Source organism: Cervus canadensis, chromosome 1 (assembly GCF_019320065.1).
Source record: "Cervus canadensis isolate Bull #8, Minnesota chromosome 1, ASM1932006v1, whole genome shotgun sequence".
NCBI classification, from domain to species: domain Eukaryota; kingdom Metazoa; phylum Chordata; class Mammalia; order Artiodactyla; family Cervidae; genus Cervus; species Cervus canadensis.
Genome location: NC_057386.1, coordinates 7,100,839 through 7,116,147, shown reverse-complemented (window position 1 = coordinate 7,116,147; position 15,309 = coordinate 7,100,839). Strand labels below are relative to the sequence as shown.

Sequence of the window (15,309 nt, the reverse complement as noted above, 5' to 3'; positions counted from 1 at the left end):
AAAGAGAATGTTTCTTTATTGCACAAATGGTACATAGCACAAAGGCAAAGCCCCTTCTCCACCAGACGTCTGCCCCTTTTCTAAGAATAGCCTGGTTTGAAGTCGACATTGAAGCAGCTGTTTGCAAAGGGAGGGCACCTGGCAGCAAGGGACAGGCTAGCATGGTGGCGTCGGCAGAGGCGGGGACATGTCCACAGAGGCTGCATTGTGGGTGGGGTGCATGGGGGCTGGGGGGCTCTGTGGGGGATACCCGAGCATCTCTGGGACCAAGAGAAAAGACAAGCGGGTCATAGGAAGGAGGCCAGTGTGGGGCATCCGGCCAGCTTCCTGTCTTCTCGGTGTGCAGCTACTTTCTCTGAGCGTGACCATGAGATGCGTTTGATGACTGATGACGTGGCCTAATTTACCTTTGAGTGTAAAAAGGAATAGTAATTAGGTTGAAAGTAACCTCTGGCCTAGAGGCCTCTGCACCCTGAGATAGGAAGAACTGCTTTGGTTTAGGCCTAGATTGTACTGGGCTCCATTGTCTTCCAGGGTCTCGAGACTCAGAGAGCTAACAGTTCAGGCATCCCTCTGTTTATCCATTCCTTTGCTCATTTGTTCATTCATTCATTTGTTCAACCAGCAAACATTGACAGGTACTGACTCTGGGCAAGGCGCCACCAGAAAAGGGGGTACAATGGGGAACAGAAGGAGACCCAGCCCCTGCTTTTTGTACTTGAACCAGTGGGGAAGACAGGTATTTATCAGATGATTATATGAAAAATGTTTAATTCCAGACTGTTAAAGGGCTTTGAAGAAAGAGTACATAGTGTTTTGAGAGTGGCCCCCTTGGCCTTCAGAAAGTCAGGTCACGACTCTTCATCCTGGTTGGTCGTTTTGTTCACGGGGAGGAAACCAAAGATAATAGCAAACAAGATGAGAGACAGGACCGTGGTGAAGAACAGGATGATCACTGCCAGGCCCCCCTGGTCCCAAGGGTTCTGCCAGAACTCCGTCTTCCAGGAGTATTTCGATAGCATTCTGTCCATTTGAACCTGGAAAGGCGGGGACAGAGGCCCTGAATGCCGGGGCTTCTCCACGGCCCTCCCCGTGTGCTACTCCCTGCTCCCCTAACTTCATTCTCTGGCGCCGTCTCAGAACAGCCGCCACCTCTGCAGTTGACATTGAGGGGACGGTGGGTCATGGGGCTTGGTGCCTCGGGCAGGCCACAGATGGGCTTTCCTCCGCAGAAGCGAAGGTGGTCCTGTGGGTTGTCCGGTGCGCTCTGCTTTCCCCAGGCCTTTCCTCAGCAGCCCTGCTGTGATCAGGGGCTTTCTCTCCCATCCCTGAGACCTGCTCAGCCAGAACCTGAAAAGCACTGCTATAGGGACTTCCCTGGTGGCCCAGTGGTTAAGACACTAATCTTAACCCCAGGGCAGGGGGCACAGGTTCGATCCCTGGTCAGGGAGTTAAGAGTCTGCACGCCACGTGACATGGCCAAAAAAATAAGTGAAAAGCACTGATATAGACCCTTTCTGGTTTTCCTGCCTCAGTTGCAAACATCTGGGGAGCATTTTGAGAGGTCTGCACTGGAGCCAAGGAGTGGACAGACTCAAGCTGGGAGCTCAGCCGGCTTCCTTAGAGGCAGGTGAAAGCAGGACTAACTAATCGTCTTGAAACACAGCTGAGATGGGCAGGCTGCGAGCCAGTAGCCAGTTGAAGGGAGTAAAGGTGGAGGAGGAAGGTGCCATTACCTGGGTCTGCTGCTCTCGGTCTTGTGTCCTAAGAGAGGGTGGATCAGGGGAATCCTCCAGAGCCACTCTGTGGGGGCCAAGCTGAAGACGCTGCCAGGAGACCAGAGCTCTGCCCCGACTCAGAGAAGCAACTTTTGGGAGGAAAAGGGGTCGCCCTGATGGCTGGCCCTGACCAGACCTGCCTGCTGTCGCCAGAGCAGACAAAGGTGGGCTAGGGCCTGTTGCCGAGCAACCACATTCCCTTTCAGCCTTTCACACTTACCCCCTCTGCTGTGTTCTGTCCTCTTGCAATGCTGTTTTGGGGGGCTGCTCAGGGCGTGTGGGTTGAGGTGTCCTGGCTGAGATAAATCAGAATTGGAGTCAGGGTGAGAGAATGGCTCCAGGGCCCTTGCCCCAGGCCACCTGTCCCCCTCACCTGTGTCCTTCCCCTCAGTCCAGATGACCTGTCCCCTGAAAGGACCTGCTCATGAGGCCCCAGGGCTGGGGTGCCACCCATGGCTGCTTGCTTTCCATGGCACCGGGTAGATTATTAACCACAGCTCCCTGCTGGCACCTCCTGGAACCAGCATGGGGGTGTTTATCATCAGCGAGGCCCCAGCTTCCTGCGGAGGCCTGACTTCTCCCTCGGTATCTTTGCCACTCAGGCCTGGCCTCAACTGTTTCTTGTGGGTTCCCACCCCTGGTGTGATGGAGTGGCCGGGAAGCAGGAGTGGGGCCTGTGCCCTGGTGCGTGGAACCTGGTGGCCGCATTCCCTCCTTAAAAGACAGGAGTCAAGTGTCCATGGTGGCCAGGAACTGCGCTAGGCACCTGTGTCCAATTGTGAGCAAGACAGGCAGGCTCTGTCCTCCCAGGGGTTACATTCTAGGGCCTGTTGGAATCGTGTGGGAGCATTTCTGAAGGCCTGTGCCCAGGCCCCTCCTCCAGGTGTGTTAGAAGCCTGTGCTTGGTAAAGCTCGCCAGGTGATTCTCACGTACAGCCGGGGCTCAGGAGATGGTGGGCGAGTTCCGTGAAGTCCTTCTTAACTCTCCTGGCCTCACTGACTCGGGCTCACCTGCTGCTTCGTATTTCCTTCCTTAAAACACACTGACTAATGCCCTTGGCCGCCAGGGTCTAAGCACACCCTCTGGCTCCCAGTCCATCAGCCTAGTTGGATGCTTATTAAGAGTCAGCTGTTTGTTCCCCAACCTGTTTTGTGGCAGCTGTAGTTGCTAACAGTTACATAATTTCAGTTACGATTACATGGAAACGCAGCAGTGGTAATAGCTGAAACCCCAGTTTGACAACTGGGGAACAGGCAGGGAGAGGTTAAGTAACTTACCAAGGTCACACAGCTAAGAAGTTACTGCTCTGAGGGTTGGACCCAGCTGTTCCTCTCAGCTGCACCATCTGAGCTCTGAAGCGCTATGTTGGACCTCAGAACAAGCGGAGAGGGAAAGTCTTTCTGTAAATACTACTTGACCACTTTAGAATCATTCAGATGGCATTTCTGTCAAAAATAGATGTGGACAAGACAGCTGTAAACAGTTCCTAAAAATGCAGAAGGATTTCACAATCAAGTTTCTTTGCAGATGCCTTTTTTTTTAGAAAGCTTTTTTTTACTTTAAAACAATATTACTTATTTGACCATGTTGGGTCTTAGTTGAGTCAAGCGGGATCTTTCATTGCCGTGCATGGACTCTCTAGTTGTGGTGCACAGGCTCTGAAGTTGTGGCGCGTGGCCTTAGTTGCTCTGAGGCAATGTGGGGTCTCAGTTCCCTGACCAGGGATCGACCCTGAGTCCCCAGCATTGCAGGGTGGATTGTTAACCACTGGGCCACCAGGGAAGTCCCCTTATTCTGCCTCAAAGAAATAAAAATTAGCTAAATGGACAAGTCAGGAAACCTGATCAGCAAATCCACACTCAGAGAAAAGACCTTGGCCCTACATAAAGATGTGTGTCTGTGTTTCCATCTCAGATGAGGAGTGTAGAGTGTGTATGTCTCATGTACGCAAACATTGCTTTAATTGATTGCTGGCCCAGGTCAGAAAATGCTTCTGAAATGATCACCAGGAAGGGAGTGATATGGTGGGAAGAGGTAGAGAATGCTGTTGGTGTCCTTGGCATGGCCTGGGGCCCAGGGGACTCCCCTGGGAGGAGCAATGATTAAGTTGAGATGTGAAGATGATGTAAGAGTTAGAATTAGGGGACAGCAGGCAACTGCTCCCCAAGGAGAGTCTAAGAAACATTTTCTAAGTACAGAATTATTTTGTTTTCAGTTATTTTTTAAATGATCGTTTTGTTGTTGTTCGTACCGCATGGCTTGCAGGATTTCAGGAACCTAACCCAGGGGGTTAATAAGGAACTGGATCTGGACCATGGCAGTGACAGTCCAGAATCCTAACCATTGGGCCACCAGGGAACTCCCTGTCCTCTGTTTTTTAGGCTCTGGAATTTGTTGTTACCCACAAGCAAATATATTGTCCTAAAGGTTGTTATTTGTAGATTGCTTTCAAACATTAATGTTCGGGAAAACAGATTTCAGAGAAAACGGTTTTGTGTGGCCTCTGCTAATGAGATTCTTGCACCGGTGGCTTGACTGTAGTTTCTGAGGTGTAATGTCTGGACAGTAAAGTATGCAGATCTGAAGCGTAGAGTGAAAAACCCTTGTGAGGCACCAGAGACCACAGTCGTGGGCATTGTTGGAGCAGAGGCCACAGGCAGAGGCCGGGGCGTGAAGAGGCACGGAGATCAGCGCCGAGGCTGGCGGGGACACTGCGGCAGTGACTGCAGGCAGACGCCGCCGACAGCCTGGTCCAGGGTGGCACAGCGGTGGGAGCGGAGAGGTCTGGTCGCCAGCGTCAGCCGGGTGTTCTCTGGGGCTCGGACGGCCTGACGGCACCTCTTCCAAGGCCCCCACCTGCCTTGCTGTACCTCCTTGTGTATTCCTACCTACAATGGGGGGGATTGCTGTCTCCTCTCCCTGCCCATCTTCCCCAGGGGACCAGCCAGAGTGTGTCAGGCTGCTGTTGTGTGCAAGGAGGTCTGGTTGGTTGAGCCGCGGGGCTTGGAGCCTGCTTGGAATCTGACCTGACAGCCGCGGGGGAGCCACTGGTGGTGGGGCTGTGCCCCTGGAAGCCCCCGAAGGCGGGGACAGAATCTTATTTGGCAGTTAGGTACTGCCTGGCCTGGGGGAGGAAAACACAGGAAGTGAACTTCCTGTCCACCTGTAGGTGCCCAGGGCTGCCCGTGGTCCCCACTTCTTGGCAGCTGCTCGCAGGAGCGTGAATCTTTTCTGGAAAAGAAGCTGAGCGTCAGTTACCCTGACGAAGGATGTTCTCGATGCTGATGAACCTGCTGAAGGAAGATCACACTAGGATGAGGCTGCTGTGTTCTCTGAACCGAGGGCTTCCTGGGGACCCTCCAGCTGCGGGTGCTGCACCCGGGAAAGGCAGGGCGTCACATGCTCCCACCTTCCCTGTGTTTTCCTTCTGAGAGGGAGCGGTGGATGGGCCCCACCCCAGCTCTTAACTCCTCGGCCACACCCACTCACAGGGAAGGGTGTGGGGTGCGGCTCTTTGGGGCCTGAGATTGTTAGGTGGTGGGTGATGGAGTGTGAGCCTTATCAGCACTGCAGCTAGAGGCCTGGGGTGTGGTGAGCCAGACGGGCGGGTCCTGCCACTGTTCAGCTGGTCCAGTTTAGGCAAGTTACCTACTTCCTCACCTTTGAAAAGGGGATCATAATGGTCCATTTGACATTAGGTTGTTGTGATAATTAAATGAATTAATCTGTGTCAGGAGGCTTCAGACACTGCCTGGGGGAGGGGGGCGGCACTGAGCCACCTCCCTTCTCAGCATTATTGTCATGATTATTATCACTATTATTCCTAACCCCATTCTTTCCTGGTAGTGGTAGAATGGTAGAGTGTACAGACAGATTCTTGCATTTCTTTTATTTTCTGTGGAAGCATTTCCTCTTTGGGTCTTCCACCCAAACCAAACCCATTAGACAAGTCCCTGGACACCAGGAAGGGAAGCCAGCCGGGGAGAGAGGGCTTCTGCTGCCGGCCTGAGCTGGAGGCGGTGGAGTGGTGGTGGCTGGCATCCACTCTCCCCTCCCGTTTCCCGAGGAGCTGGGGCTCTGCCTCCAGGCAACCGGGGCAGGCTGCACAGGCCGAGACGCCGGAGGTGTGTAGGAACACAGGGCTCTTCATGGCTCTGATGACCGGTGTTGGGGGCGGGCAGCAGGTACTGTGGGAGCCTCTGCCTCCCCTACCCTCATTCCTGGGTTTATAGCTCTACCTGGAAAATTCTGTGCAGAGAAAGTAAATTGGAGGGCAGGAGGCGGGGCAGGGTTGTGTCAGCAGGACCGCTCCTTAAAATGGGTCCACATTGCTGTGGCTCGGCCCCCCAAATAGAGGGGCAAATAAGGATGCTTCGTATCGGTGGAGCTCTCAGGCTATGCCTGGTGTTGGGCAGGTCACCATGCCAAGGCCGTCTTGGTTTATCCTCACAGGCTTACCCCAGGAGTCGGGTACCAGGACTGGCCCCATTTCGCAGGGGAAGGTCGAGTTGCTAACATCTGTTCACGGAGCTGGTTGGGGGCTGGCAGGGTGGCAAGGATTTGAACCCAGACCGTCTGGCCCATTGGGGAGAGGATGGTGTGGTCGGGAGGCAGGTTATGGACGACAGTAGGGACCTCACCTGTCTTATTCCGGAAGTTTGGGAGGACCTGCTAGGACAAGGGCGTGCTGCCTACAGCTAATGGCGGTGGTGACTGTGGTGTGGCATTCTTGAGCCCGGCACCTGCCTGCGGCAGATGCAGCTTCCGTCGTAGCCGACCAGGCACCTGGGAGGCGGCGCTCGGCAGGAGGGGCCCTGCAGCCCTCCCCTGGTTCCGGAGTCTTACCCCCTTCCACGCCCCCCCACGTGGCATTCTTGCCTGTGTGTTTCTCCAGCTTCCGTGGGCACAGGGAGAACAGAAGCTGCAAGGAGAAGACACTGGCCACACCCCCGGGGTCCTGGCACATCGCACTCCCGATGCACAGGGCCCAGCCCGGGGAGTGGGGTGCTGCGGAAACGCGTAACCAGAAAGCCTTTACTGGAAAGAAGCAGCAGGCAAACCCTGGAATAGAACACACATGTTCCCTACTCTGGGGGGCGCTTGGGACCCGGTAGCTCCTGCACAGAGCCCCTCTGATTGACCTGCTCCTCTCTGGCTTGGGACCCCCAAGGGCCAGCTCCCCACAGATGGGGGCTGTTCTCCAAGTACGGGCACCATGCTCTGTGCTTTGTTAAAAAGTGCAGGTCGGCAAAGAATCTCTGGTGGTTTTCTGTCTTTGAAACCTTTGATCCCTCCTGGGCGCCCTGCAGGTGAGAGTTCTGTGGCCAAAGCAGCCGGTGTCCTTGCTGAGGCCCCAGGCCTCCATCGGTGTCCGGGTCCCTGGGCTCGGCCGGGGCTGAGCTGTGGGTCTTTGTCTTGAGGGGCGAGGGCTGCGGGGCCCGGCTGACACCTGGGCCGTGGCGCTGGCGGTCTCCTCTCCGCTTCTCGGTCAGCCCCTGGCCCTCACAGTGGGGTCATGGGTCCCACCTGGGTCCTCCTGCCTCTCCGCCTGGGGCAGCAGTACTGGCAGCAGCAGAAGCCGCAGGCAATCAGTAGCAGCAGCACCACGGTGGCTGGAGGGGTGGGGACAGCAGAGAGTGCGGGAGACTCAGGGTGGGGGAGAGAGCGCGCCCTGCGGGGGCCTGAAGGGCCTTCCCCAAAGGTCTGCTTGCTGGTCAGAAACGCCGAGAATCTGGGGAGAGGAGTGACTGTCCCCACACCGGCCCCCAGAGCTCTTGCTCCCTTCATCCCTGGGTTGAGGTCCCGGGAGCACCCCTGGGCCCTGGTTTTCAGCACACCCTGTCCCCAGGGGCAGCATGTCGGAGGATAGGGGGAGATCCCCTGCCCCCCCACCCTCTAGAGACATCTGTTTCTCCTCCTCTGTCTGGGGGACCACCCAGCCCTCCGACTGGCACCACGGTTTCCTCTCCCGGACGCGAGGAAGAGCCCCGGCTTACCTGTGAAAACCACCAGGACTGAGAAAGCCAGGATCTCCACGGGCTCGGCCTGCGGCAGCCTCTGCAGCTTAAGCAGCAGCCTGTCCCCGATGGAGTGTAACTCCTGCACAAGGTCGCTGGCTGCCATGCTGTGCCGGGTCCCTGTCGGGTGCCTCCTGGGCTGCAGAGCAGAGAGAGGACCTGGCGTCCCCACGGAGCTGGCTCCCGAGAGTCCGCCCTCTCACCCACCCCGGCCCGCAGAACGGGTTTGTCAGGCCTCACCCATCAGAGTCCGGTGGCTCACCAGGGAGGAGGGGCGCCGCGGGGCCCCTCGCTCAGCGCTGGCCCTCACCCCCGCCTTGCTGGCACTGCCCCTGCCCGGGACACAGGAGGACGGGGAGCCTGAGGCCCCGCCACGGGGCTCCCGGGCACAGCCAGCCCCGGGAGGGCTCTGCCAGTCAGCCAGGGTCAGCCATGCTTGCTGGCTGTGAAGGTGACTGCCCTGTTCCGCTCCTTTGTTTTGAGACACAACTAGGTGTTGTCAGGGTGTCTGGTATGGACACAGCTCCCCGGTTGGTTTCCTGGTGCAGACATGGGGCTCTGGGATCCCAGACTGCACCCTTACTTTGCGTCACTTTTGGGGACAGAGGGTCAGGTTCTCCCGGGAGCGGGCTCATGGGGGCTGCTGGCCAGGGTTGGCCAGAGGTGAGAGCTGACCGTGGTGGTGGGGGGGTGGGATCTGAGGCCCCCTGGGGTCCCCCACCCCTCTCATCAGCCCCGTTTCTTTCCTCATTCGGTGTCTTCCTGTGAGAAGGTGGGGTGACACCATACTCCTCCAGTTTTCCCCAAGGAGTCTTCTCTCAGGGTGGGACCAGGCATCCCCGGGAGGGTGTAAGCGCCCTGCTCTTGCTGATTGGGACCTGCTCTTCTGGCTCTCAAGAGCGTCTCCTCCGCTCCCCCACACCCCCGCCCCCTGAGTGGCCGGTCAGCCTCCAGGCCCCGTGACCCAGGGCTTCCTCCGGTGTGTCCTGCCTGAGGGGCCGAAGGTGAAGGCCCAGGCCAAGTTAGTGAGTCAGGGCACGTTATGCCCCAGACTTTCTTCCTCTGGCGCCTCACCAGTGGGCACGGGGGAGCCAGCGCCTCTTGAGCGAGGGCTCATGAACAGCCTGGGCCAACCCAGCCTCAACCTGTTCACCGAGGCGGGGCTGCCGGTGGCCCAGGGCCTGCGCCAGACCTTAAGCTGTTGTTACCGCTGCCCCGTCCCTGCTCTCTGCCTGGCAGGTTTGCCCGGAGCGGGCTGCAGTCAGCCCTGGCCCTGCCACCGCAGCGTAGCGTCCTCAGAGCTGCCTGGAAGGTCATTGGGCCCTCTGCGCCGCCCTTGGCTCCCTGCCCTCTCTGACGCGTGGCCTTTGCTCGAGGAGGGGAGCCCCCCTCCTGCCCAGCCCTTCCTTCTTGGGCAGCTCTGGTCGTTAGAAGGTGGGACCTCCTGGTGGCCTCATAAGCCCCACCCATGGTCACTTAGGCCACTTCTGCCCCGCAGTCCTCCAGGGCCTGGACGGTGGCTGGCACAGGTGCCTCCTTCTCCACAGGGTGCCTGCTCCCGTCTGGCCAGCCGGCCCCCGAAGCACAGCATTTGAATCATCCCGGGTTTGATGCTGCCGGCCTCCTCCTCGCTTTTGTGACTTGGGGTCACTTTGTCTCTCTGGGTCTGTTCCTCCCCTCATTTTACGTGAAGACGGGGTGTCTGCCTTGAGGCTGGTGGGAGGGAGGGTTGAGCTCAGCACCGGGCTCCAGGAGTGCCCGGGGCACGTGGTTCCCCTCTGGGCGGGGAGAGGCCAGACGGCCTTTGGGGGCAGTCACGGCCCCCTCCCCGCATACGCCATCAGTGGCCTTCCTCCAGCACCACTGGGGGTGTCGTCTGCGTCCTTCATGCCAGGATGTCTGTGGTGTGTGAGGTGAAGGAAGATGGTAGGGAGCCAGCTGGAGGCTGGCAGCTGTGCTGTAAATGATGGTGGGGGTAGCAGGCAGGTGGAGATGGCTCCGTGGAGGACTGGATGGTTTCTTGTCAGAGGGCGAAGCTCCTGGAGTCAGAGCCCCCCAGCTTCTCCCACGCCCCAGCCTAGGGTCTGCGTCTTTCTACAGAGGAGATCAGGAGCCCAGTCTTCCAATGTCCTGGGAGGCATAGGATTCTAGAATGCCATGTGTCATCCCCTTCTGCCTCCTTTCTTTTGCACATGGGGACCCTGAGACCGGAGAGAGGAAGGGACCTCTCCACGGTCACACTGTGCCTCCCTGGGCTCTTGTCCTGGGCAGCCTTCTCTTTGCAGACAAGATGAGTCAGCCCAGGAGCCGCGCACCGAGGGCCTGGCCCGTGTGACAGGCTCAGCACAGGACCAGGACTGTGCCCCACCCACACGTGGGAGTCTGGAGCACAGCGTCTTCACTCACCGGGCCGCGCCTGCTCTTTGAGAACCTCCTGTGACTTGTCACCAAAGGGCAGATCTCGTGAGTCTTTCTGTGTCAAGTTCACGAGGACCCCTTTCCTCGGGTCACACCGAGCAGACCTCCTCCCGCGGCCCAGTGCAGCAGACGTGTACAGGAGGGTGGTCCCGGGCCCCTGGGCATCCCACTCCCTGGGTTTCCTGGAGGATGGGAGCCTGCCCACCTGACCCATTCCGGTGGGCCAACCGAAGCCCTCAGGGAGCTTGCACCAGGCTTCCGAGCTGGGCCGCTCTTGCTTCCCTTCTTTAGCTACACTTAGCCTGGCGTTCTCAGCTTGATTGGCCCAGGGCCTGCATTGCCTAATGGAGCCATCAGAGGCACTCCAGAGAGGAAGCGGGCACGCGGGCTGGCAGGGGTGCTTTTCCACTTGTGCCCCCGTGCCTAAAGGCTCAGGAGGGATTGCAGAGGGGGTGCAGGTGTGACCCCCACAGTAGGGAGGAGGAAGGTGGAGCGGAGGCTGAACTGCTGTGCAGGAAAGGTGGGGCCTGTTGGCCCTCCAGGGGTTAGGAAGTCAGAAAGCTGCAGACTCATGCCCGGGGGGCCCGGGCCCCACTCTGGGAAGAGCGTCAGTCCACGCCAGCCGCGGGCCACAGACGCGCAAAGCCAGGGCCTGTGGGGACCTGAATCGGCCAGCTGCGCCTGGGTCAGCCCCAGGGGTGCCCGTGTGATCCCGTCTGCACGGGGGACAGGAGTGGATCTGCCCCGAAGACTGAAGCCCCCTTTGCTCTCCAGTTGCTATTTCATCCTTTCCAGCTTGGCCTTGAGTGAAAGGAGCCTTAGTGGGGCTCATGGGGGAGTTGGAGGGCCTTGTACAACTAGAGGGTGTAGGCACATTCCAGCAGGTCCTGGGCGGGCTTCCCAGCACTCTATTTAAAGCAAGGCCAAGGGTGCCTGACGCCGGGTGCCCGATATAACCAGCCGTCGTCAGGTGACCATGTGGCCGTGGCCCAGCAGTTGCTCAGCAGGGAGCCCTCAGCGTTCCCAGCTGTGGCCCGAGGAGAGGGGGCACTCCAGGGAGGGCTGCCTCTTGTCCTCTTAACCTTCCTCCCAGGTTTGGAGGGAGATGGGCAGGGAAGCCCTGTGGGCTTCTCTATGGGTTTTGCCAGTCTTCCTCACTCAGGTCCACCACACTCCTTCCCAGGCTGTACTTCCTGCCTGTGAACTAGGGAAGCTAGAGTATCGCCCAGTCCCACGCCCGGTAGCACCTTGGTTAGGAGCAGCCAGAACAAGTGGTGGCTTTCCCTGGCTCTTGGCCCGCGTGGCCCTTCATGGCCCTGCCCCAGCCAGAGGGGCGGCCTGCAGAGCGGGGAGATGAGCCAGGCCGAGGGAAGGCTGGCAGAGCTGGAAGCACTAGGACACGTGCCTTTGGGTGGCATCTCCTGGCACAGAGGACCTTGCAACCGAGCAGGCAGGCGTCCTGCAGGCCAGACAGCTGCCACCTGGTACTGAAGTGGCCCTGTTTCCTTCTTGCCAAACTCCAAGTCCAGACACAGCTGCCTGGGGAGAACCCAGCCTGCGGGTGTTTGGTGACTGATAAGGGCGTGTTGGTGCCTCAGGGTCCAAGGGCTTCTTGCCCTGCCTTGTTATTTTATCAAGGTGGGTTTCATCCTTACTCCTTACTTGTTGGAGAAACAACCAGAATGAGGCATAGCTGAAGTCCATGGGCATCTTAGCAGATTCCCTGGGCCTAACCAGCAGAGATGCCCACTGTGTGCTGTGCTTCCGGCCTTGGCCCCACCTTGCGGTGGAAGGGAGACACTTGAGCCCGCAGCGGCCCAGGGTCTCCAGCCCCATAGCTCTGCTTGCTGCTGCTGACTCTTCCTGCAGTCCCAGGAGCTGGGCATCACCCTTGTATCCCCACTCAGGGACTTATGTTTGGGGGGCCCCGTCCACTTGCGTCCTCTGGGTCTGGGGACTCTGATCCCCGCCTACCTGCCTGGGCCATCTTACGGTGGCTCACCGTTGCGTCCCTCCCTCGCTCGGCGTCTGTCCCCTCTCTCTGTCATCACTGCCCATTGCTGCAGGGCTTTTAGCCTCCCCAGCCCGCAGTCCAGGCCAGTTCCTCAGCGGAGCCAGGAACACACAGACTGATCTTTGGTTTCCACTTTAACCTGGGTGGTTGTTTTCTTTCCTAGTAGACGTGGACTTGTTTGCCTTGGGGAAGACATCTGGGGGGTGGGGGTGGCTGGGGAGGGAGCCTTTAATGCTGCTCGTGTGAGGACAGGGAGGCTGGAGCAGTGGGGGGGTCCGCAGTGTGGTGGCTGCAGTGGGCCCAGTACTGGGGCGGGGCAGCGCCCCCCCAGCTTCACTTCCACCCCACCCTGGGGTTGGAGCCCTCAAGCGCTGGCCTGGCGCTCAGGGAGATTTGGGGGCTCCTGGCGATCTCAGTGGGCGCTGGGAGGAGGACCTGGGCCTGGCCCCACCCCAAGCCAAGAACACCAAGCGCCCCTGACAAGAGGTGGCAGCGGCTGCTCTTGTTCAGGACATCCGCATCCTGGGTGGTTTGAACTGGCTGGGCCTTCTTGACTGGGAGAAAGCAGGAGGCTTTGATCCCGGGGAAAAAGAGAGGCTCAGTGGGCAGGCGACGGCTCTCTCCCCGACCAGGCCAGCCAAATCCCTCGTTTAAGCCCCCTGAATAGAAAAGGCTTAAACTAACTTTTGTCGAGTAAGCAGGCACCCCGGGCCCCTCTCCCTGCTCAGCAAACAGGGAGAAAACCACCCCGCGCCGAGGGGGCTGCAGCCTCAGCCCGGGGCCCCTGCTGGGTCCCAGCGAAAGAAGGGAGAGCCCGGTTTGCGGGGGGAGGCTGTCTGGAGGCTGTGCCCAAGTGTGTCCCCCAGGACCCTCTTCTCCGTGTTCATGGTGGATCCACCCTCGAGGCTGGGGACCCTGGCGGCGCCCTTCCCTCCACCCCCCTCCTTGTGACCGGCCACTCACCTGCGAGTCAGGTGCGGCGGGGGCGGCCACAGGTGCAGGGCCGCCAGCGGCCTCGAGTGTCTCTCCCGCCTGCCTCCCCGGTCGGCTCACACCTCTTCCTTCCTTTGCGGACGCGTCTCTCCTGACCCGCGGCTGTGCTCCCCCGGTGCCTCTGCTCAGCGCAGCGGAGCTCCTGGCTGTTGACAGCCAGCCGCTGTCTCGGCCTCCCTCCGCTTTTTTGTTGTTGGTCGTCCTGGAGATCCAAGTGTCACATTACACGGGGCAGCCGCTCAAGTGGGGAGCCAGTGCCACCGCTGTGCCCGGAGGGAATCCCTGCCGGGACAGCGTCCTGCAGGTTTCCTGTGCCCGCTCCCTGCCCCGAGGTCTGCGCGGCCCTCCTGTTCCTCCTCCTCTTCCTCTCCTCCCTCCGGGCGGGTGTGGGCTGGGCCTGGGCTGCGAGCTGATGAAAGAGGAGGGCGACTCGCACGTTCCCTGGCAAGGATGACCTCTAGGAGGCTCCACCTGAGTGGCAGAGTCGGGAGGGAGGGGGGCTTGCAGCTCTCTAGCCCTTTGCACCCCGCGGCCCCCTTGGGAGGGCCCATGTCCCTCAGCCCCCAATCTGTCCTTCAGGCGACTCCCCAGCAGGTCCTCCTCCTCTCTTCTCCTGGGAAAGAAAGTGGGGGAGCTGCCAGACCACCCAGGCCGTCAGCCTTCTGGGGCAGCATCTCGGGGAAGGACTTGGGAGTTCCGAGTGACCAGGGAGTCGCCCGGGCTTAGCCCGTCCCTTGGGGGTGGCCCTGGAGGAGAAAGGACGCTGCTGATCTTTTCTCGACAGTGTCCACTGGGGCTGTCTCCACACTCCTGGCCTAGCCAGCAGGGACAGGCTCCACAGCAGCCCAGCGGCCGGCGGGGCTGTTTGACATTTGGCTGGTCGTGCCACCCCAGCAGACCAGGCGGTGCCCGGAGCAGGACAGGGGCCGACCCCAGCCCGCATCTGCGAGCAGTCAATGGAGCCCTTTGAGTGTGAGCACAAAACGCCAGTGAGTCAGGGCTTGGGGGAGGGCACGGGGAAGGAAGCCAGGCTTGTGGCCACACCACTCGGATGCCAGAGCGTCGCAGAGGCTGGACAGGCGGCCACTGTGCGGTGGCACAGACTTGGGCAGCGTGATGAGCAGCGTGGGTTTGGGTGCGGCTGGAATGGCGCCCTCTGGTGGCCGCGCAGCCAGCCCACCTTTCCCCAGGGCTGTGTTCTCGGAGCTGGCCCCTGGGTCTGCACTCTTCAGCCTGTTCCTTGCGGCCCCAGGCAGTGCTCGTGTTTAAGTCCTGTCCCAGCTACAGCAGTGGTCCCAGCTCTTCTTGTCTTTGGGACGTGGTACCTGGATGGCCTTGTCTCTGCTCTGGCCTCTCCAGAGGCTTTGCCCACCCCGTGCCTCATGCCTGCTGCAGGGACCACTGTTTGTAATGGCCCAGATGGAGCTGTGCCCTCCCCGCCTCCCCCGTCTCTACATCTGCCCCAGTGATCCACTGGGCCCCCACGGGAGAGACTGCTGGAGGCTGGCATCCCAAGGGGGCTGTGGTGGGTCAGGGCAGAGGAAGATGTGAGGAGGAAGACCACAGCCAAGGCTGAGCTCACCAGTGCCCAGCATGGGGTGCCAGCCCAGAGCTGCCTGGTTCCTGCTCCCAAGCAGTCTCCCGGTTCCGGGCCGTGTACACTGGGTCAGGCAGAGGCTTGTTGGGGACGACAGGGAGGAGTCGCCAGGAGACGGAAGGAGAGCAGAGCAATGGAGGGGGGGGGCCACTTCCTGCTGTTCCCTCTCCCCAGCCCCACTCAACAAGAGTAAGGAGCGGCAATAAGAGGCCTAAGTGCTAAGTGCTGTGACGCACTTCAGAGCGCTATCTCGGCACTTACGCAGCCCGAGGAGCCAGGGCTCTCCTTGTACCGGGTTGTAGGCGTGTTGTGCTCGAGGTGCCTAGGCTTCATTTCAGGAGGTCAGACTCTTTTCCCCAAGGACACAGCCTCAGCTATAGAGTCAGTGTCTGCACCCAGAGGCGATGCTTCTCCCAGGGTGCCCCACTACCAGAGGATGGAGAGGGGGCTGGGGCCCGGAGCCTGGAGGAGTGCCCCATGGAGAAACAGAA

General features: G+C 59.7%; 3 protein-coding genes across 7 annotated transcripts in view; 1 reads left to right on the top strand and 2 right to left on the bottom strand.

Annotated features, from left to right (window-relative positions):
• Nucleotides 1-15,309, top strand: part of RECQL5 (RecQ like helicase 5) — a 29,473-nt gene that overhangs the window by 9,194 nt on the left and 4,970 nt on the right. The window contains exon 9 of one of the 2 annotated variants that reach the window (XM_043460893.1): nucleotides 6,674-6,893. The exons of the other annotated variant lie outside the window; for it this stretch is intronic. Within the exon in view, the coding sequence (XP_043316828.1) occupies nucleotides 6,674-6,893 (220 nt within the window). Of the gene's footprint in view, nucleotides 1-6,673; nucleotides 6,894-15,309 lie in introns of those variants that run through there. 2 annotated transcript variants of the gene reach the window in all.
• On the bottom strand, nucleotides 743-1,031 carry SMIM6 (small integral membrane protein 6). The gene has a single exon (XM_043460965.1). The coding sequence runs from the start codon at nucleotides 1,029-1,031 to the stop codon at nucleotides 852-854; it is 180 nt and encodes a 59-aa protein (XP_043316900.1). The 3' UTR covers nucleotides 743-851.
• Nucleotides 743-14,184, bottom strand: SMIM5 (small integral membrane protein 5). 4 transcript variants are annotated; one of them, XM_043460932.1, is made up of 6 exons: nucleotides 13,192-14,184; nucleotides 7,776-7,935; nucleotides 5,038-7,391; nucleotides 3,057-3,150; nucleotides 1,999-2,074; nucleotides 743-1,037 (listed from the first exon to the last, which is right to left on the bottom strand). In XM_043460932.1, the coding sequence occupies exons 2-3, from the start codon at nucleotides 7,900-7,902 to the stop codon at nucleotides 7,282-7,284; spliced, it is 237 nt and encodes a 78-aa protein (XP_043316867.1). In that variant the 5' UTR covers nucleotides 7,903-7,935; nucleotides 13,192-14,184; the 3' UTR covers nucleotides 743-1,037; nucleotides 1,999-2,074; nucleotides 3,057-3,150; nucleotides 5,038-7,281. The 4 variants fall into 4 exon arrangements, with proteins under 4 accessions (XP_043316867.1, XP_043316873.1, XP_043316882.1 ...); XM_043460938.1 differs by having other exon boundaries at nucleotides 7,776-7,930; XM_043460947.1 differs by lacking the exon at nucleotides 13,192-14,184 and adding an exon at nucleotides 8,037-8,132.